The sequence below is a fragment of the Dictyostelium purpureum genome (genome assembly GCF_000190715.1).
Source record: "Dictyostelium purpureum unplaced genomic scaffold DICPUscaffold_1, whole genome shotgun sequence".
Taxonomy (NCBI): Eukaryota; Evosea; class Eumycetozoa; order Dictyosteliales; family Dictyosteliaceae; genus Dictyostelium; species Dictyostelium purpureum.
Window position 1 is genome coordinate 125388 of NW_003519338.1, and position 22640 is coordinate 148027.

The 22640-nt window shown below is 24.3% G+C and overlaps 8 protein-coding genes across 8 annotated transcripts in view; 2 read left to right on the forward strand and 6 right to left on the reverse strand.

Annotated features, from left to right (window-relative positions):
- The window catches only part of DICPUDRAFT_146503 (uncharacterized protein), a gene marked incomplete at both ends in the record, with an annotated part of 3289 nt that extends 1541 nt beyond the window's left edge, over positions 1-1748 (reverse strand). The window contains 5 exons of the mRNA XM_003282880.1: positions 96-362; positions 434-945; positions 1040-1234; positions 1317-1389; positions 1470-1748. Of these exons, the coding sequence (XP_003282928.1) occupies positions 96-362; positions 434-945; positions 1040-1234; positions 1317-1389; positions 1470-1748 (1326 nt within the window). The remainder of the gene's footprint in view (positions 1-95; positions 363-433; positions 946-1039; positions 1235-1316; positions 1390-1469) is intronic.
- Positions 1749-3173: 1425 nt separating this feature from the next.
- On the reverse strand, positions 3174-4183 carry DICPUDRAFT_44503 (uncharacterized protein). Its single transcript, XM_003282881.1, has 2 exons — positions 4086-4183; positions 3174-3838 (listed from the first exon to the last, which is right to left on the reverse strand). The coding sequence occupies exons 1-2, from the start codon at positions 4114-4116 to the stop codon at positions 3537-3539; spliced, it is 333 nt and encodes a 110-aa protein (XP_003282929.1). The 5' UTR covers positions 4117-4183; the 3' UTR covers positions 3174-3536.
- A 594-nt stretch (positions 4184-4777) lies between these two features.
- Positions 4778-6475, reverse strand: DICPUDRAFT_146505 (uncharacterized protein; the record flags this gene model as incomplete). The annotated part of the gene is made up of 3 exons (XM_003282882.1): positions 4778-5568; positions 5640-6045; positions 6299-6475. The coding sequence occupies 3 exons, from the start codon at positions 6473-6475 to the stop codon at positions 4778-4780; spliced, it is 1374 nt and encodes a 457-aa protein (XP_003282930.1).
- Positions 6476-6594: 119 nt separating this feature from the next.
- Positions 6595-10259, reverse strand: DICPUDRAFT_51969 (uncharacterized protein). Its single transcript, XM_003282883.1, has 4 exons — positions 10010-10259; positions 9826-9929; positions 6986-9744; positions 6595-6906 (listed from the first exon to the last, which is right to left on the reverse strand). Exons 1-4 carry the CDS (start codon positions 10151-10153, stop codon positions 6692-6694), a joined length of 3222 nt encoding a protein of 1073 aa, XP_003282931.1. The 5' UTR covers positions 10154-10259; the 3' UTR covers positions 6595-6691.
- Positions 10260-10723: 464 nt separating this feature from the next.
- DICPUDRAFT_146507 (uncharacterized protein) lies at positions 10724-16942 on the forward strand (the record flags this gene model as incomplete). The annotated part of the gene is made up of 7 exons (XM_003282828.1): positions 10724-10727; positions 11610-11726; positions 11806-14273; positions 14343-14495; positions 14573-14860; positions 14937-15719; positions 15785-16942. 7 exons carry the CDS (start codon positions 10724-10726, stop codon positions 16940-16942), a joined length of 4971 nt encoding a protein of 1656 aa, XP_003282876.1.
- A 143-nt stretch (positions 16943-17085) lies between these two features.
- Positions 17086-18939, reverse strand: DICPUDRAFT_73885 (uncharacterized protein; the record flags this gene model as incomplete). The annotated part of the gene is made up of 3 exons (XM_003282884.1): positions 17086-18144; positions 18209-18480; positions 18927-18939. 3 exons carry the CDS (start codon positions 18937-18939, stop codon positions 17086-17088), a joined length of 1344 nt encoding a protein of 447 aa, XP_003282932.1.
- Positions 18940-19882: 943 nt separating this feature from the next.
- On the forward strand, positions 19883-20365 carry DICPUDRAFT_146509 (uncharacterized protein; the record flags this gene model as incomplete). The annotated part of the gene is made up of 1 exon (XM_003282829.1): positions 19883-20365. The coding sequence occupies one exon, from the start codon at positions 19883-19885 to the stop codon at positions 20363-20365; it is 483 nt and encodes a 160-aa protein (XP_003282877.1).
- A 195-nt stretch (positions 20366-20560) lies between these two features.
- On the reverse strand, positions 20561-21701 carry DICPUDRAFT_96222 (uncharacterized protein; the record flags this gene model as incomplete). The annotated part of the gene is made up of 2 exons (XM_003282885.1): positions 21455-21701; positions 20561-21354 (listed from the first exon to the last, which is right to left on the reverse strand). Exons 1-2 carry the CDS (start codon positions 21591-21593, stop codon positions 20561-20563), a joined length of 933 nt encoding a protein of 310 aa, XP_003282933.1. The 5' UTR covers positions 21594-21701.
- Positions 21702-22640: the final 939 nt, after the last annotated feature.

Here is a 22640-nt window from a genome sequence, read left to right on the forward strand (position 1 = left end):
TTTATTTCTTCATCCTTCTTTTCCAATAATAATCTAGATTCTTGAATATATTGAATAGATGGAATATTTGGGTTCTTTTGTTCAATTAGTGAAACCAATTTCTCTTTTTCTGCTTTTAATTCAATAGCCTCGCCCTCTAATTGTTGTACTCTTCTATCTAATTGCTGTCGTCTATGTGCTTCAAAACTTTCGACTGCCTCTCTTTCTAATCTACGACCAATAGTTGCTTGTTGAAGATCATTTTGTAATTTAGTGCATTGATTACGATGAATATCCAATTCATCGGCTACTAATTGATATCTTTGTCTTAAAACTTGATATGGCATCGAATTGGTAACTCTATCTTCAGGTATAATACGGTGCTGTAATAATTAAAAAGACACAATTAGAATATACGATAAAGGGTTATTATTTAGCTATATTATGAACCTACATCTATTTGGAGTTGATTTAATTCTTTTAATAAAATTGCTTTTTCTTCTCTTAATTTTCTAGCTTCTAATAATCTGTTATCTGATTGTCTTTGGAGCTCGGTAATCATTTCTTCTTGTGATAATTCTTTACCATTAACTTCAGTTTGTTTATTATTTGGTATACCATTACTTGATGAATTTAATGAGCCACCATTGCCATTATTACTGGTACCGCCTAAGGATGGTGATTGGGATTTAATTTGTGGTGTTCTTAAAGTTTCATCTTGTAACTTGATGACTCTTTTTCGTTCGATATTTAATTCATCTTGTGATTTTTCCAACTCTTGTTTTAATTCTTTATTAGTTTGTTGATAGAGAGCTGCTTGGTCTGCAAGTTTCGATGATTGGTCAATTAATTGTTTATATTGAACTTGAAATTTATCATAAATATTTTGAATATATTGGTTTTGTTTCGATAATTTATCATTTTCCTCTTTTAATAATTTTTCAATTTCGTTTGATTTCAAACCATCTAAAATAAAATATAAAATATTTTTATTAATATTTTTGGTCATTATAAATATTATTTATTATTATTATTATGATTATTTAAACTAAGTGGTTACCTTTAGATTTTAGTAATTTAAAAATAAATTTAGATAATGTGTGTTCTTTTTCTAAAGCTTTTGAAATTCTACAAAATGTATTTTGAGTTTTTTGTACTTTTTTTTGTAAGGCTTGTTCGATTGAATATCCATCATCTAATGGGGCTGGTTCTGAAATAAATGTACTTAAAAATTGAAATGATTCTCCTAAAGTTTCTAAAATTATAAAAATATTATTATTAATATGTGCAACTTGGAAGAGAATGAATGTAAGAGTGTATTTAAAAAATAATCATACCTTTTGGTAAAATAGAATCTAGTGAATTTTCAAAATCTACTCTACTAAATAAAAGATCAAGACCATTATTTAACTATGGTAAAAAAAAAAAAAGATGTATATTAGTATGTATCCATTGATGTTGATTACTATCCAAAATTATTTTAAACTTACCTGATCCCAAACTCGGCATAAACCACTAATATTTTCTTGATATTGATGCATTTTTTGGTTTAATTCTTTAATTTTTTGCTCTCTATCGTTGATTTCTAATTTTTGCTCTTCAACCCGAACTTTCATAGCCCTGTTTTGGAAAAGAATTAAATTTTGATCCACTTGTCCTGTAGGTAAAGATGCCTCGGAATTTGATAATGACATCTTTTTACTTGGTCTTTGACCATCTTGATCATTTGGTGGATCCCTAGTTCTTTTAAGGTCCTGTTGTTGATCCATTATATTACTATTTTTATTATTATTAATTCCTATTATTTATTATATATATATATGTAATATATTTTAAACTATATAAATTATTATTAAAAAAAAATCGATATTAGTAAAATGTTTTATTTAGACAATGAATAAATAAATGAATAAATAAATGAATGAATGGATGAATATATGTATGATAGTGTATAATAAGTTTTAATATTAAAAATAACAATAATAATGGTTGGATGTATGGTAAAACAATTATAGAGCATTATATGCAAATTTATTATATATTTTGTTTATTTAATATAAAATGTATAGAACAATATGATTACTTTTTTTTTTAAACCACTATAATATAATGTATACACTGAAAATTCTTTATACACACACTATAATGTTTTATGATATGTTTTTTTTTTTTTTTTTTTTCGTTATTTGTTTTTTTGTTGGTTGTTTGTTATATGATATACTATTACGCATATATATTTTAATAGTATGTGTATAAAAAGATATACACAACACTATTACCAAAAGTATACTATATTTTTTATTTTATGTTTGTATTGTTATTATACACCTATAATTTATATGAAAATATAATGTTTATTGTATATTTTAATAAATATTATATTGTTATTATTACTATGCAATATATAATGATTTAATTACACTTACACTTTACTAAACTGTTGATATATATATATATTTATTATTTTATTACTCTCCTCTTTTACACGAAAAGCTTCTAGTTATTCCCAAACCACTATTATTTATATGAATATTTATTTAATAATAATGCTGTTATTGTTAATGTTGTTGTTTCGATAACATACTAATGTAATGTGAGAGTGAGTGAGTTTGTGAGTTATTGATATTAAAACAATAAAATATATAGAATAAATGAGGAACAAAACCCAAATGAATGAAAGTTATACTTTTAACAAAAATAAAAAAAAAATTTTAAAAAATTTTAAAAAAATTTTAAAAAATACAAAAAAAAATTGTGATAAAACTTTTATTTTTCCAACAACTAAAAACAAACTAATAGTATAAAAAAATATATTTACAAATAAAAAAAAAAAAATAGAATAAAAAAAATAAATATTACTATGAAATAAATAAATAAAGTTTTATTGATTTTTTATTATCGATAATAAAAAAAAAAATGAAAAAAAATTAAAAAAATTAAAAAAAAAAAAAAAAAAATTTAAAAAAAAAAAAAATTTAAAAAAAAAAAAAAAAATTTAAAAAAAGAAAAAAAAACGCATAAAAAAGATAGTATTGTGTATAAATGTCAACTTCATTCCATACACATAACTATTATTTTATCGATATTTACTTATTAATTAATTAATACAGTTGCCTCATATGATAAATAACGAAAATAGAATAAAACAAAAAAATAAAATAAAAATAATAAATAAAAATAGAAATAAAATAAATAATAATAAAAATAGAAAATTTTTTATTTTTTTTTGTATCTTTTTTTTATTTTTTTTTAAATTATATAACCAAAAATAGTTTTTGATCAACATATTTTTTTTATATAAATTTGTTTTTTTTTAAAAAAGGAAATAAGAAGAGTGAGATATATAAAATTGGTTATATATTTTAAAACTGTATTTTTTTTTTAATATTATTATTATTATTATTATTATTATTTTAATATATACAACATTAATATTCATTTCTTTAAAAGAAATAAAATAAAATGTGTGATGATGAATAATTGTGGTGATTGGTGGTGATGGAAAAAAAGAAGAAAGAAATGTTGGTGATGGGTTAATAGGTTCTCTTTGAATAAATTTAGAAACCGTGCATCTTGACAAATTCTTTTTTGGCGATTTTCTCTTCAATAATGAAGGTAGAGACTTCTTTTCTATGGTCACCTTGGAGTTGAATGACAGTTCCAAGATTTTCGTCTTCTAACAAGTTTCCATTGCAATTTAATGTTTTTTTGAAATACTTTAAAACTCTTTTAAAGTCAATATCTCTTGGGAGTTTTTCTACTGTTGTTACTGCTTTACGGCCACTTCTTTGAAAAATACGAATGTGAATATAACTGATGCCGTTGTCTCCACCGAAATTTGGTTCATCAGCAAATGGATCTATTTTTTTTTTAAAATAAATAAAAGAAAAAGTATTATTAATATTTTGCTAAGATTAGGGGTGTGTTTATTTATATGTATTATTATTGTTGTGTTATATTTAAATTATAGGAAAAATAAAAAAATAGTCGCAAAAAAAAATAGTCATAAAAAAAAACCATCGATATAAAAAATTACACCATTAAATTTTTTTTTTTCTGCTCCTAAAAATATTTTATTTGTTTTTATTTAATTGTGTTATACATACCAGTGGTAGCAAAATTTTGAATAGAGGTCATACGTAAGAAACTGGAAGTACTATAAAGTTTTAATATAGCTTTACTTTTTTTTTGTTAAAAAAGATTTATAAATATAAAAAAATATATATAAGTTTTAGGTTATCCAAAAAAATAAATGTGAAGGAAAAATTTTTAAAAAAAAAAAAAATTTAAAGAGAAAAAAAATTAAAAAAAAATTTAAAAAAAAATTTAAAAAAAAATAAAAATAAAATAAAAAATAATAAAAAAATATTTTTAAAAATTTATTTTTATTTTAAAATAAATAACTTTAATAATTTAATATAATTTAAATACAATTTCAACCTAATTGGTGTTATTGTTGGTTATACATATTAATTTTTGTTTTTTTTAATCCTTGCTATTTACAAATTGTGAATGTTAAATAGGAAACCTGTTTTTTTCCCTATTTTTTCTTTTAATTAAATTAAAATAATTTTAAATTGAATTAAATTATACAATTAAAATTTAAATTTTTTAACAAAATTTGTGTATGGTGCATGTGTTTCTATTTTTAACTCTATTATTCCTTTGTTTTTTTTTGTTTTTTTTTGTTTTTTTTTTTTTTTGTAAAACAGATTATTTTATTTTATTTTATTTTTTTATTTTTTTATTTTTTTTTATTTGATACACAATTACTCGATTTGGATTGTGCATGATTTTATTAATTTTTTTCAATTTTAAATGAGGTTTTTGTTGTTGTTATGGTTGTGCCATTTGATGATTGTTTATTTTGGGTGATAATTGGTACAAGTTTAAAAGGATGTGTTAATTCTGGTCCCGGATTTTTTGAGGTTTCTTTATATTCGGAAACATCAATATGGGTTGGGGTGACAGTTCCTTTGAATGTGCCAAAAGCATCATAGCTACTCCATGTGATTTTACCCATTATATCTGCATTTTCTCTTTTGGTGATTTCTAATTTAAAGTTTTCAGGTTGACGACTGGTTCCATTCCATTTTGAATCGGGTTGCATATGTGTTACAGGTGGTGATTTGGTTAATTTTAATTTGAAGGTGCTGTCTGTTATCTTTCCGATAATTTCGTCACCATATACTACAGAGGTATAACTATTTGGAACCTCGACTTCATCTTCGCCAGTGATAACTTCATATTCCTCAAAATTGAATTCACCAGTAGCCCTATTTAATTTTCCTTTATATTTTGTTTTTGCAGAACCTAAATTAATCCATGTAATTGTACCTGAAACCTCATCGTTACCATCAACATTATCGACAGTCATAATGAATGGGTAGTGATCATCATCTGTTGAACATACACCTGTCCATTCGCTACCTTTAATTAAATTTTCGACATATGGTTTTAATGTGTTGCTAGTGGTAGCACCTGTAGTTGATTTTGATTTTGTATTTTTGGTATTTGATGGTGATGTTGATGCTGCACTTGCGCTTGATGTTGATGTTGCTGTTGCTGCAGCTACTACAGGAACTGGTTCTTTATTAAAATATTTAATTAGTATATAAAAGTAAAATAAAAAAAGAAATTATAGTTATATATAGACCTACTTTGAGCTACAACATATGTTGTATGATCGACTAGCTTTTTAGCTTTGACACATGAGTCTATCCATGTTGATTCTACTGGTACAACTTTTAAATTTTCAGCTTTGGCAATGATTGTATTGAATGTTGTGACAGCATCTTTTAAATCATTTGGTTTAACAATTAAATAGTCGGTCTTTTTTGTAAAGTCATCAACAAATTTACCTCCACACATCTTAACTATATCTTTAATTTCTTGTGTTTTTGTTTTTTGGGCTGTCGAATAAAAGGAAAATTCTAAATTATCAAAAAATGTAATGGTTTGAAGACTTGATCTTTTAACAACTCTTCTTTTCATTGGATCGTCATATCTTCTTTGCATGCCTACAATATCTGGATCGTGTGCAACATTTACAAAATTTGAAATTACCTAAATGATTTGAATATATTTAAAAAATATTAATAATGGTGATCTTTTTTTTTTTTTGTGAATTTTTAAAGTAAAATAGTGGCTTCAAAAGAAAAAAATACACAGTATTTGCTATAGCTGTTTATTTATTTATTTATTATTTATTATTTATTTATTTATTGATTAATTATTTAGTTATTTGATTATTTAATTGTTGATTTTATATGTTAATTTAATAGCATAAACTATTCAGTTTAATATTGATACTACATACATCTTTAAGTGGCATAATTTCTATAAATCTTTGTTGATCTACTGAAATTTTTTTATTACCAGGTAAAAAGTTTGTTGAATTAAATGACTTTTCAAAATTGTCAATAAGTTTTTTGTCGTAAGGTATCCATGCATTATCGTCTAACCAATACCATCCGTGTGTGTGAGTGTGGCTCATTTTATGTTTATGATTCTAAATATAATGTGAAAATATAAAAAAAAAAAATTGGATATTAAAATTTTTTTTTAATTTTTTTTCAATAATTTTTTTTTTTTTCTTTGTATTTTATTTTTTTTAAAAAAAGATTTTTTCTTAGTAGAAATTTGTTTATTTTGGTGTAGAATTTACATTTTTTGATTTTATTTATAAAATTATATGTTTTTAATTTAAAAATTATTTTTTTGCTAATTGACGAGTAAGAGCAGCAAAATTTTTAGCATTGTTTTCCATCTCCTCGCTTTTTACAGCAATATCGGAAATAACTTGGCCACGACGTTCGAGTTTTTCTTTAGTCTCTTGTAATATATGTGCAACCTCCATAACTTGTCTATTTCCTGCACTATTGGCTTTTCTGTAGTTTGGATTTGGAATTTCAACTCCTTCTTGGACTATAATTAAAAAAAAAATAATTAATAATTAATTATTAATTATTAATTATTAATAAGATTATTATAAATTAAAACTTACATTTATCATCTAAAACTTGAATTTGGTCCTCTGGTGACATTGTTGAGGAGAATAGCTTTCTTAATACACTTTGTTTTTTAACTTGTGGTGGCATTGGCACATTATCAACAAATAATGATGGGAATTGGTTTAATTCATTCTTATTTAAACATAAACAATATAGTATTGGCTTTTGATTATTATCATATAAATAAATAAAGGAATTACAATTAAATTTTGAAACTGAAAATTTGATATTTAATGACTGGGATGATAGGATATTATTGGTATTAATGATTGATGAAATTGAAAAGTTTGAAATTTTTTCTAAATTGGCTGGGTTATAAATTTCGATGTGGCCTCTATTGTCTAATGTCATAATAGCTGGATTATTATTATCAGATGGGAAGGTTGTTAAATAGGCACCATCACCGATTAATGGATGATTTTTGTATTCATGTTTTGAAATTCTTTTATTTTGAATTGATTTTTGTGGCCCAAAGGCAATACTGTACAATGAAATTTCTTTACGGCTTGAGATGAGTACTAAAATGTCATCAATGTTTGGTTTAAATTCATCTCCGGTACTATTCCCACTTAAAGAAAGATTTGATAGACTTGAGAGCAATTCGTGGTCCTCAGCATCGTCATGATAGATCGAGCCAAAGAAAAGATATGAAATTGGTTCACCTTTTTTGTTTAGGAATTGAATGGATTCTACTGGACATGTTACGTTTTGTTTAAAAAGGGTGTTGATCTTCATAGTTTGTAAATCTAAAACGAAAATATAACCATCGCTATTTCCTAGATAAACAATACTTGAATCTATATCATTTTCACGAATTGGGTAAAAACAAAATGAAATCGATGTGATTGATGATGGTGTTTCTTCTGGTAATTGTTGTGATGGGGATGGTTTTTGTGGAGATGATAAGGTAAACATATTTGGTGATAGTTGTTCTGTTGAGCCAAGGTCAACAATTGATAAAGAATAAAGCACATAGTTCGATGGGGCAGAATTTTCACTGTGGTCCATATTATTCGTTATAGAAACAATAAAGTGATAGACTACTGAGCTGCTTGTTCCAAGTAAGATTCTAGTTGAATAGCTTGTTTTATATGAGTTCATTGCAATTGAGGTTACAGTTTCACCATTAAATTTAATTTCACCCATAAATTTAATTACTGGATTATATATTTTGGCATGTGATGATGGCTCTTGTTTTTCATCTTGTTGCTTTTCATCTTGTTGTTTTTCATCTTGTTGTTTTTCACCTTGTTTTTCATCTTGTTGTTGCTGTTGTGATGTTTTACTTGCTAAATAAAATGCAGTTTTAATTTTTTTTGGGTAGTCGGAGATATGGTATATTAACAAAGAGCTATCATTAGTTGATAGGTTATTGATAGATATAGTTAATAATAAAGTTGATGCATTAAAAGAGAGTGTTGTAATTTCACAATTTAATGAATTATCACCTCCACTAGTGTTTAGTCCATCTGATGTATCTTTGATATTAAAGCCACCTAAATACACAGTATTCTTTGGGTCTGTCGAGTTCCAAAATTTAATTTGATTATTTTTTTCAGCTGTAATTAGCAATTGGCAACTTTTTGGAGGAACAGCGGTTTGTTTTGAAAAGTCTAAAATTTGAGAGCCACCATTGATACAAGACGAATAGTTTGGAGCATATTGGGCTAATTGAGAGATCAAGTTAATTGTTTCCGCACTACATGGATAGCTCTTCATAATTGATACATCTGGAATGTTTTTGAATGATTTAAAATAAATTGAGGGTATTGGAGCACCAGTGAAAAGGAAAGACTTTGGATCCCACACATATTCAATAAGATTATCGTGCTGAACTGCTAAAATTGATAGTAAATTACCATTGTTATCATAGTATGGTGAGGAGGTAACTGCATGGAAAGATGTGACATTTGAAGCAATTTGAATAGTTGAAAGATGGTCAGGATCGTTTAATTTATCACCTTTGATCATCATTAATGATTTCTGATCATCATTAAAAGTTCCTCTAAAAAGAATAAATTTTCTAGATGGCAGAAGATTGTTTGATGAGGTCGATGAAGAGTGTGTGGAGGCAGCTGCGGCAGAAATAGTATAGATTATTTCCAAACCATCAATTGGTTTAACATATGGCATTTTTTCATTGCTGGTCGATGGAGTTTTATAAATACATACGGGAGTGCCCTTTGGATAGTTAACATAATAGATCTCACCATTTAAAAAGCCACATACAAACTTTGTACCTTTTCTGGACCATGATAATGAGGTGCAATAACCATTCTGAGTGAAAGAGTCGTAACGTTTTTCAATTCTTTTAATTTCGATATTCATCACTATAACTAGACCATTTGAATAACCGATCAACATTAAAACAGGATTATATGGGCAGATTTTGATGCATGATGGAAATATTGAGCTAGTTTTTTGATCTAATACAGGTTCATTTGGATTGTCTTGTGATGGTGGTAAATAAATTTGATAGTTTGATAAATGGTTGTTCTGTACATTGTAGATTTGAATAATAGAGTCTTCAGTTGAAAAAAATAAATGTTTTAGTCCTGTGGCAAAATAAACTGCAGTAATTCTAGTTTTATAAATTAAAACATTGTTTAAAGTTTGTGTGCTATAGTCCCATTTTTCAATGACTGAATGTGTTAATGCAATAATATATGGTGAGTTTGTAATAAATATTAATTTTTTGATTGGATTATTTGTATGTCCTTTAATTACTATTTCATATCCATTTTTACCAAATCTATAATAATAAATTTAAAAAGTTAATTGGGGGTTTAAATGGGAATATTTATTATTATTTATTATTATGTTTTATAATTACATTTTAAAGGTGCCATCATTAAAACCTACAGCACATAAAAATAATACATTGTCAAAGGCAACTGAGGTTACATTTTTATTGCCACTTATACCATTGACGAAAATCTAAATATTAAAAAAAAAATATAAATATAAAGTTTAATAATTAATTTGGATATTGATTGATAGGGGTTTATAAAATATACATTTTTTTCATATTCATTATGTTTGCTATCTGTTGTTGTAGTTGTGGTGGTGGTAGAGGTGGTGTTACTATTACCAGAGGTGGATGGGTTATTTGAATCTTCACCTCCGCTAATAATTTTTTTTAATTTATTAAAGAATGACATTTTATTATTAACAAATATCAATATTAATATTTATTTAATAAAATTGTAAATTATTTAACACAAAACAATGTTATTATTATATATAATAGATATTTATTAAATTACAATGAAATTATTAAAAAAAATTATTTTGAAAAATTATACAAAATAAAAAATAAAAAAATATTTTAAAATTTTATTTTTAATTTTTTTGAAAAAAAAAAAAAATAATTTATTTAAAAAAAAAATTATTTGTTTTATTTTATTATTATAAAATTTTGAAAATTTCTATCTAGTTATTACCCTAACTATTTATGATTTAAAATTTTAAACATTCATTTTTATTTTAAATATTATTTTACATACTTTTTAAATATATTTTCTATTCGGTATTATTTTAAATATGAATAATGAGGCTAAATAAAGATTTTGATTTCTAATGATTGTGGGAAACTCTTGTTTTTGATTATTTCATTTGAAAAATTATATTATAAATATTTTCCCTTTATTACATAGAAAGTTTGAGGTTTAATTTGGGTCATATTCATTTCTATAAAATATAGTTTTCAATAAACACACACACTCATATAAATGCGTATTTTAATAAATATATCAATATATAAATTAAGATAAAAATTTTTTAATTTAATTTAAAAAAAAAAAATACATTTTTTTAAATTAATTTTTTTTTTTTTTTTAAAATTTTTTTTTAAATTTTTTTTTTTTTTAAATTTTTTTTTTTTTATTTTTTATTTTTTTATTTTATTTTTATTTATTTTTTTTCATTTTGTTTCTTCATCTTTCACTTCAAAAGAGAAAGTTGTTGGGTTGTTTACACCGACATAATCATCATATTCAAAAATTCTTCTTCATCATAAAAAATTAATTAAATAGGTTTTTTTTTTTTTTTTTTTTTTTTTTTAATGTTTTATATTTTTTTGTTTTATATACACACACACAAACAAACAATACACACACAAATATAAAACATATAAAAAAGATTTATATTTATTTTATTAAATTTTATTTAAATTTTTAAATTTTTTTTTTATTTTCTATTTTCTGCACCATCCAAAAGTGATATACACTATTTAACATAAACCAACCTTATATAACAAAATACTCGCACAAACAAACATATACATATTATTAATCATATTATATGCTGTCTTATTTAGTTGTTAAAAAAAAAACACCCATTAAAAAAAAAATCCACTTTACAGAAAATAATTAATAATAAATTTAATTATTAACAAATAAAAAAATAATAATAATAATAAAATAATAAGGTATATATAAAAAATAATTGCATGGAGGAATTTATAGGTGATGATTACAACAATAACGGAAACAGAAATTAATAATACAATAAAAACAAATCTAATCTATAATCACTGCAAAAGAAATAATAATAAAAAATAATAGCATAGTGAGACCTAAAAAAGGTTCATCAAAAACCTACTTAAATCTATTATAGTTGAGTCGTGGAGACAAAGATTATCACCAATAGAATGGTCAATAAAGTTATATAATGGATTTAGTTGTAAAGAAGATACCGAAAATGATTTTAAGATTGACCCAGTGGAATTATGTGGTAAGTTTAATAAATATTTAAAGGCTAAAGTGGAGTTTCATTATTTTTTTTCTAATAAACCTATTTTCTTAAATTTTAGAAATATTATTGGATCAAATGAATATAGGTCAAAGCCCAAGTCCATTATTAGCATCATATTTAAGATATGCAATTTCTATAAAGTTAATTGAATATACAGATTTATTTGAAAGTGTTTATAAATATTCCAGTATATCAAGACCACATCATTTTAGTGTTATTTTAGATATTTTACTAGATGTAGTTAATATTATAAATTTTACACATCAAAATAATAGTTTAGTTAGTAATAACGTTAGCACCCCAACCAATAATAATAATACTGTATCGAAATTAATTTATTCTAAAGTTTTATCATCTCCAACATTTAATAGTAATAAAAAACAAACAAACCATAATAGCAACAGCTCTAGCATTATCAATAGCAGTAGTAAATTAAGTAGTATTGAAAATGAACAACCATCAAATAATAATATAAACGAAAATAATAGCAATAGCAATAACAATAATAATAAGGGTACAAGTAGTAATAACAATGATTCAAATGGAACTTTATCATCATCATCATTATCAACTCCAGTTTCAGCAATGGCAGGTGCAACTAATGAACATAATTTTGAAAACAGTAGTACTTCAAATGAAGAAAATGGAGTTTCTAGCGACAATAACTCACATAGAGGTGAAAATGGAACAGTTCAAATGAATGGAATTACCGATCATAACCACATTGGCAATAAAAGAAAAGAAATGGATACCGATGAAAATGATGACCAAAATGTGCACCATCTTAAAAAGATTAAGCATGATAATGAACAACCACAAATTACAACCACCACCACTACAACCACCACTACAACTACAACCACTACAACCACCACAACATTAGATGAGGGAAATTTAAACTTTACAACAACAAATATTTACGATAAATCACAACCAAAGCAACAAACCCCTTCCTCTTTATTATCATCGTCACTATCTTTTTATAATAAACAACTCTTATCATTTACAAAATTAGCAACCCTTTTATTTAAAGCTATTGATTTTTATTATCAAGAAGAAGAGCAGATTAAATTACAACAACAATATCAACAAACAAATTCAAACGAGCCATCGACAATAGCTAATTTAAATACAAATATACTTTTTAAAAACTCATCAAAATCATTAGAAATTTTATCAATAATCCAAAATAACTCTACATTTAAATCATTTATTTATTTATCAAAATACCAATATACTTTAACTTGCTTTAAAGATTTAGTTTCAACATTTGTATCTACACAAAATTATCTTAGAGACTATTTAAAAAATAATCAGCAACAACAACCAATATCATCAAGCCAATCACAAACCGCCGCCACACCAAATAGTAATCCGCTTTCTCAACTAATTAAACAAAAATATCAAAAGCTATTTTTAGAATTTAGAATGATACTTGTAAATAAAGCCGATATTTTACCAACTGGTGATATTATCCCATTAGCCCACAACCAGATCCATTCAGATAAGCCATTGGTCCTATCATTCGAATTTATTATTGAACAAGAAATTACAGGTAACAGCTTTAAAAGCTTTAAAACAAGAGATATCAGTCACAGTAATAATAACAGCCTATTAAATCCAAGCATCAGCAATGGTAATTTGGTCGCAGATTCAAAGGACAGCAATGACTTAAACAGTGGTGGCTCATCAGATGTTACTATTCAGGATGATGCCTCAATAAATAATATCGGTCAACAACACTCATCTCTAGAAAGCCAACAAAAACTTCAACAACAATTACAACGAATAAAGCAGTCTAAAGAGGTTGAAAATGTATCTGATTGCTTTACAAAGCTATTAGCTTTAAAAACAATCAAATCAATGACTGATATAGAATTCCTCTTGGAGATTGTAAAGATTTTATTCCAAAAGCTCGTCAATTGCGAACCAAACTCCAATAAATTTAAAAAGACAAAGTTATTTTTATTATTCAAAGTGCCACAGCTCTATTCAATTATGAAGGCAAATAATGGCCATAGTGACAACAGCATCAATAAGAAAGACTCCAACAAATCAAATAAATTGAACAATCCAGATGACAGCATTAACGATGGTATCATGGATAGCACTGATAATACCAATAGTAATGAGAATCTCGATAGCAACAATATAAATGAAAATGGTGATGCACCCAACGATGGTTCAATCAATAGCAGCACAAATTCAAATGGTATTGGTAAATCAATTGGATCAAACAGCAAAGGAATGAATAGAAAGAAAGCCTCAATCGATAGCTATAATGTAATTGAAACAGTGTTATACCAAATTAACCAATTCCCAACATTAGCTCAAGTCGAAGACAACATTGTATTTTCTTTAATACAAATTTTAATTAAAAAACATTTAGTAGATATTAAACTATTAAAAAAACTCTTTAGCAACTATTTAACCGACATTGATTCATTGGATTCAGAAATTCAAGCCCCACCATCATCTGAGTTATCATTTGATAATATTCATATGTTAGAACTTCATTCATTAGCAGTAAGTATCATTAATTATATAAATAACTAATAATAAATAATAAATATTAATATATTTTTATTATTATAGGATGTTTTGAAAATTAAAGAATTAATCGAATCATTATTAAATAGTACAGATCCAAACAATACCTCAATTATGAAAAAGTTATTTGATTTTATTAAACAATATTTAGTTACACCATTTGATTATCAAGACAAATTATTAGGTGTCATTTTTAATGTAAGATTTTCTTAATTATTTTACAAAATCAACAAAAATTAAAATATTAAAATATTAACTTTTTTATTTATATTTAGATTTTAGAAAATATCGATTATGATTCAAACAAGTTATTAGTAATGGTTGCAATGTATATTTTTTCAGATCCTTTAGTTATTGATTGTTTAGATGTCCATGGTTATACACTTAGATTAATTATGATTTTAATCAACATATGTGAAACCTATGGCTCAACAACCTACCAACAATTACTTCAAGATAATCCAATGTATGAAACAGAACATAATCATAACCAAAAACATTTATATTTTTATTTTACAATTCCATTTAATTTACTTTATGTTTTATTATTTGTTTTATATGATGTAAGTAAACCTCTTATAATTATTATAGTTTAATATCATTTAAAATTAAAGAGATACTAATTTTTTTTTTATAAAGGTCAAAAATAACAAATACAATTTAGATTTAATTAAATCGAAATTATTGGAATCAAATTTAAAGTGCAATAAATTTACAAATTGGCTTTATTATACAATTAGGGATTCAAATATAAATAACAGCAATACCAACAGTGCCAATAAAGAGTCATCATTTGAATACCAATTTTTAAAGAATTTACTAGAATCAAGTTTTACAGATGACGGTATTGAAAAGTTCCAAACCTTATCACAAAAAGACTATTCATCGTGGGATGTTGTTTCAGGATTACCAAATATATTACACAATATTTTCGACTGTTATGATAGAAACATTATTCCAGATGAAAAAGTTACAAAAACCATTTCCTTACTATTCCAGTATGTTCCATTCTCACCAATTGTAATTTTTGATTATTTATCAAAAACCAAATCAACATTATTTACATCCTCACCTACAACCACCACCACCTCGACCACAAAGTCACCAAATTCCACCACCACAACCACTACCACCACTACAACTTCAACAACCACCACCTCAAACCAATTAAATAAAGGTAATACAACCAATAGTGCTAATAATGCTAATAATAAGCCTAATCAATCAGCATCGCAACAAAACGGTAGACCATCAACCACAGGTACAAATAATAATTTATCAAAAAGAGATAAAGCCATTAGTTCAATTGAAGCTTGTTTTTGGAATTTAAATGAAAATCGTTTATTATTCCGTTTATCAGATTATCATAAATCAATAGTATCTGAAGAAAATATAAATGATTTATACAAATTATTTGAACCAGTAAGTAAAATAATAATACACAATCAACAACTTATATTATACTAATATTATTATTTTTTTTAAAGATTTTCGAAACCACAAGTTTAACTCTATTCCCAAAAACAAGAAAATTCAGCGAATTTAGATACTATTCATATCATTCAACTCTATTTAACCCAACCTATCATACCTTTTTATCTCCACCCGCTCAACTTTATACAATGTCAGCAACCGTTGCAATTCATCAAGTAATTGAACAGTTCTTGAACAAACCCTCACCAGACTTCCTTAGCCTCGAGTGTGAAATCAAATATATTCTTATGAGATCCTCATCAAATATTTATCAAATTGTAAATTTAGTAGCCAAAGAAATTTTTGATATAATATTACAATCGAATCAAGTCGAATCTCTTTATTCAGTCCGTGCAATCGAATTAGGTGGTTATATTTTAGGCTCATTAGTTGGGGTGGAATCATTACCAATCATTTTAAATTCAATAATACCCTCCTGGTCTGAACATATTCAATCATCATATCAAGGACAATTGATGGCATTTTTCTGCTTCAACATTATCATTCATTCAAATGCTATCTATTATATTGAAACAGATTATTCAATTAGAAAGTCATTTAAAAAGTTTTTACTTTTATTGAATGATACAATGAAAAGAATGTATTTGGTCGGTCCATTAAACGGTGTTATAGCATTCGCTTTATCATTCATCACTCTTTTAATTCATTTTAATAATTCAACATTTAATAATTGTTTACAACAATCCAATAGTAATAATCAACAATCACAGCAACAGCAGCAACAAATTAGCAAACTATATAATATTAATAATTTAAATAGCAACTTTTCAATCAATACTCAAATGATTAACCAACTTTATGAAACTGTAGCTAAAAATATTAAATCTAAAAAGAATTTAACTATTTTAAAGCAAAAGCAATTACAAAATGAAATTACTTTGGAACAATACCAACAAAAAATTCAACTATTTAATCAAAAACAAACAGAACTAGAACTTTGTTTACAATCACAAGAGCAACAACTACAGAAACAAAAACAATTACTACACAAGCAACAATCCTCATTAAAATCAATATTTAATATTTTATCAACTTCACAAATGGAGGATTTAGCAATATCTATCCAAAACCTTTCAAATTTCTTTTTAGCGATTTCAATTTATGATAAAAATGATCTTCATAATTGTTTAAAATTATTTAAACATAAATAAATAATTAATAAAATAATAAATAATTTTTAAAAATAAAAACAAATAAAAATAAATAAAAACAAATAAAAAAAAAAATAAAAAAGAAATAGATTTTAAACCTCCAAAAAAAAAAAGTATAATATACAAAATTGTTTTTTTTTTAATTAAATATTTAAATGGTATAATCTGTTTATTTTATTGTTTAAATTTAAACTATTATATCTTTTAAAAAATAATAATAGATCTTTTTTTGCTTGGATGTAATGGATGGTCTCTAATTCGTTGAGCAACCTGTGCAATTCGAATTGCCACATTAAACTATTGTTGATAATGTCATATTGATTGTTACGATTATTGATTTGATTACTTTTTTCTAAATTAATTGATTTTGTATATAACTCTTTGATTTCATATATATTTTTATTTGGATTGTTATTGTTGTAATTTTTATTGTTATTTCCATATTGTTTTATTAATGATAGCCAAAAATAGTTTACTGGGTTATTAGGGTATTTCTTAATTTGTGTTGCCAGAGAGTTTTTGAGTACGTCACCGTTTCTACCAATATATTTGTGGGATATGAGGATATCCTCTATGGAAAAGATATATGGATGTAGTGTTTGGAATAAAGAGTAGCATAGTTTGAAATTAACTTTACAAAATGAATGTAATCCTTCTTTTTTTACCCTATAATAAAATAAATATTCATCGATTATTATTGGATTTAATCCATTTACCATTATTTTATTGTTTATTGTATTATTATCGTGCCTGATTATTAATTTATTATTTTTAAAATAATGATCTGCTCTAATCCAAAAGTCCCAATCCTCCCATCCAAACCACAAAGAGGTATCATAGCCCCCAATAGCACTCCATAAAGATTTCTTAAACATTGTACTGCAATGTAATAAATTGTTTTGGGTTAGTTTATTTGAATCCCATTTTGGAATTTTCCAAGTACCAACTTTATTTATATACCCTATTTTATCATCTTCCTTGTCATTGTTAAATCGATATACATTTGATGTCACTATAATATTTGGATATTGAGATGTATCTTTAATTGAATGGATTTGATTAAAAGCTTTTTCTAAAAATCTTTCATCTAAAATATCATCTGCATCCAATGGTAAAATCCAATTTGAATTTGTATATTCTATTGCTATATTTCTACATTTTGGCAGTCCATAATTATTATTATTAAATATTATTGTTAAGTTCTAAATTATTTAAAAAACTAATTAATAACAATATCAAAAATTTAAATTTTTTATTTTTATTTACCAAATAATTATTATAATCATAAAATAGTTTTTTTAATTTTTTTTTTATTCCCCAATCACTTGAAGCATCGTCCACTATTATTACATTATAGTCGGTAAATGTTTGATCTATTAATGACCTTATTGTAAAATCTAAATAATCTATATGGTTATAAAATGGTACAACTATTGCAATTTCTGAGGTGCTATTATTGTTGGTAAGTGTTTGATTAATATCGTTATCTACCTTTTGAATTTCTAATTTACTGAATATACTGAGATCTATACTACTATCTTCAAAGCTGGTTTTATTACTGCTATTATTATCATTATTATTATAAACATTATTTAAAAAATATAAAAAAATTAAATTAATTATAAAAAATAAAAAAATTAAAAAAAATATTATTTTATTTTTAGAATATAAATTTTTTTTATTAAATATTTTTATTTTATTTTTTTTGAATATTAAACTTTTTAATTTTTTAATGATCATTTATAGATTATAAAATTTAGTAGTGATATATTTATTAATATTTATTTAATGTTTTTTAATATATTAAAAATAATAAAAAATATTACATTTTATTTTAATTATATTAATTATAATAGTTCAAAAAAATGAATATTTAATGTAAAAATATAACGTGAATTTTTAAAGTGTGTGTATGGGTGTTTGTGTGTTTGTGTGTGATTATAAATAATTTATTTAGAAAATTTTTTAAGTGTGTTAAATATACAAGTATAGCTCATTGTATTTATATATACCCAATAAATTCAAAAATAAATTCAAAAATAACTATATATAAAAATATTATTTATATAAAAGGAATAAATAAAATAAATTATTATTTTATTTTAGTTGTAATTATTAAAAAAATGAAAATTTTAATTTTACTAATATTTATAAATTTATTTATATTTAGAATTAAACCATCATTAGTTTTATATAAAGATGAAATAAATTCAGAAATATTTGATGTAATACAATTTAACAAAGAAGATGGAGTGGATTACAAAAGTACAGATGCTATTGCTACAAATAAAAATACTTTGGAAATTGATAACGAAAATTTTAATTGTTTTAAATTAAAAGCAAAAAATAATTTTTTTTTTGATCCTTTAAAGGTAATTATTTATATCTATATAAATATAAAATAATAACAATTCCTCTTTTATCTATTTTTATTTGATTTTTTTCGGTTAAAAAAATTTAAAAATTTAAAAATAAAAAAATAAAAAAATAAAGATTGTGTTAATGATTATTTTTTTTTTAAAAAATAACATTATAAAACTAAACTTAGTTTTTTAAAAGATATATATATTAAAAGGAAAAAAAAAAAAAATATTGACAAAACAGAATATTTATAAAAAAATTAAAATATTAATTTATTTAAATTTATTTTTTATATAAAAATAGTATAATTATCTATCATTTTGGATAAATTCACCTGTTAACCAGCCTCCAATCGAACTGCAGTTCCACTCAAACAATATAGATACTAAAAAAACACCATTGGTTAGTTCTACCCACCCCTCAAAATCGGTATCAAGAAAGAGTCAACTTTCAGTAAACACATGGAATAAAATTACAGTAGAGATTCCACAAGAATCTCATTTTGATGCAGTTAGCTTTTTAAGTTCAACCAATAAGAGTGTGCCAATATATGTCCAAAAGATAGCATTAGAAACACAAATGGCCCAGATTGTCGAAGGAATGTACCATCTTAGACCTGCATTTGCTGATGCCTCTTTAGGTGGTAGTGCTGGTGGTCATGCTTTTTCGAGTAATTCTAAAGATCCAAGCTGGATGCTAGGTGGGTACAACTCTTGGGTATTTCAACAAGATAGAGGTATTCTACAGGTTTTAACAAATGGAAATATTGTAATTAGTGGACCAATCGTACCTAGGGATCCCTCATCATGCCACACATGGTATGTTAATTTTATGTTTAAAACCACTCAAGCTCCATTATCGACCCACGAAGAGCTTTCGCCAAATGCCTATGTTCCAAAGGGTCCCATCGATCCCAGAGCATGGAAATACTATACACCAGCCAAGCAAATCAACTCTTGGACTGCTACAGGATGCAATCATGTTGATAGTTTAGAATTTAACATACTAGGCTTTGACATGCCACTCCAGGTCGGATATGGTGCCAATGGAAAAAATGGGTAAGTTAATAATAATGATAAAAAAAAAAAAAAATATATTAATATAAATTTTTACATAGAAAAATGGGGATGTATGTGAGGTTACAATTTATAGACAATGATGGTCACTCATCAGGATCTGAATATATTGATCTAAATGTAGATATATATGATTTTTAAAAAAAATAAAAATAAAAATAAAATAAAAAAATTTATTTATCTAAACTTTATTATTTAAACCAATATTATATTTAATACTGCTACTATTATTGTCACTATTATCATTATTGTCATTGTTATTATTATTACTATTATTATTATTATTATTTGATTCGTTTAAATTATTTAAATCTATTGTATCTGAAATTGTATTAGATTGCAAACCGAAATAAAGAGAGTTGATTAAAAATAGAGCACCTATAAGAACAGATTTTTGATATACAGTGGATTTTGGAGGCATTACTATATATACGTTATCTTTATCGTTAAAGAGATTTTGCTTTATACCTGAATACAACTTTGAGATTTCACCAATCTCCTGGTCTTCTTCTGGTGATGAAATAAAATTTAAATAAGATTGCTCTTCATTCTCTTGATATATTTTCATCTGGTAGTGAGAAAAGGATGATGATGTGATCCAACTATTATTTAAAAAATTATTATTATTTTTTATTTTATGGCCTATTATTTTAAATTGTTGGTTATTATCATCATCATACACTTTAAAAGATGGAGTAAACCAACTAAACTTTTCTTTCACTCTACCTAAAAACCTTCCAGGAGACAATGTATCATCACCAGCAAAAATAAGTATATCCTGATGACATGACTCCAAAGCACAACAACAAAATATACAGCAATAACATCCCTGTCGACCACACTGTTTTTCTCTTTTTATTTTAATAACTTCGTTATTATCCAATGTCCTGATGCTTATTTTGTATGGCCTGTATTTCTGAAAACTAAATAAATCATCACAGCTATTTTTATAATATTCTTTACCTATTAATATTACTAGATTACCGAAGAAAAAGAGAGAGAAAAAAAAAAAAAAAAAAATTAGGAAAAAAAAACTTAAAAAAATTATTTAAGTTTTTATTTTAAATGTACTTACAATTATTATTTGTATCATAAATATTAAACTGTCCTTTTTTCTTTTTTGTAACTAACTCTTTGATAAAACCACTTTCTCTCCATTGCTCTTTTACAATCAATGTTTCTACATGTAACAATACATCTAAAACTGGATCCATTGAATAAATTTATTTAAAATATGTATATATAAATTATATTTTTTTTAAGTTTATTATATTATAGTTAAATTTTAAAACAACAAAACAATAACTCATATGATATATCATTTATGCCCTAAATAAAAAATAAAAAGTTTACATCTCATTTTTGTATTTAAAAAAAAAAAATATTTGTAAATAAATAAAAATAAAAATAAAAAAAAATACAAAAAAAAAAAAAAGTTAACACACTCATAACTTTTAATATTACCCCTATTTTAAAAACACTCAAACACACACATTTTTTAATTTAAATATATTTATATGAATAATATTCATTTTCTCTACATATAAAGAATTCAACATTAAAAAAAATAAAAATAAAAAAAAAAATAAAAAAAAAAAACAAATAATTAAAAAAAAAAAATTCAACTTTCACTTTTAACATTCAGTGAAATGTTTTCATTTAATCTTGGTTATTTTAGAAATGTTTTTTTTTTTTATATGAAATGATATGATCATCTTCATTATGCTATTCAAAAATAATAATTTTTAAAAAACTGAAAAAAAAAAAAAAATCAACATTCATTTTTTTAGTCCCCTGAGGGCCTAGGACATTACCAAGTATTTAAAAAAGAAAGATGGTTTCTGGCAATAGAAAGACAGGGGGCAAATCATGAAAATCTTATTATTGAAATTTAAAAAATATAAAATATTTAATGGCATAAAAAATTTCAAAATTGAATTTTGGATAACAAAAAAAAAAAATAAGTTTTTTTTGCTTATTCAATAGACGAAAATATTCAATTTCATAAAAAAATAAAATTTGTGATGTGTTAACATCCATGGTTTAAATATTTCTTTTTATTTTTTTTTTATTTTTTTTTTATTGCCAATACGTCTTGACATATGAAAAGGCACTGATTTCGTGTATCCACCAACCTGTCACCCCCCTGTCAGGATTGAGTGGCCCCTGGAACACCAATTAGATTGAATTTTTTTATTTTTTTGAATATAAAAAATTAAATTTAATATTATATATGTTTTTTTTTTTTTTCTATCCTAATA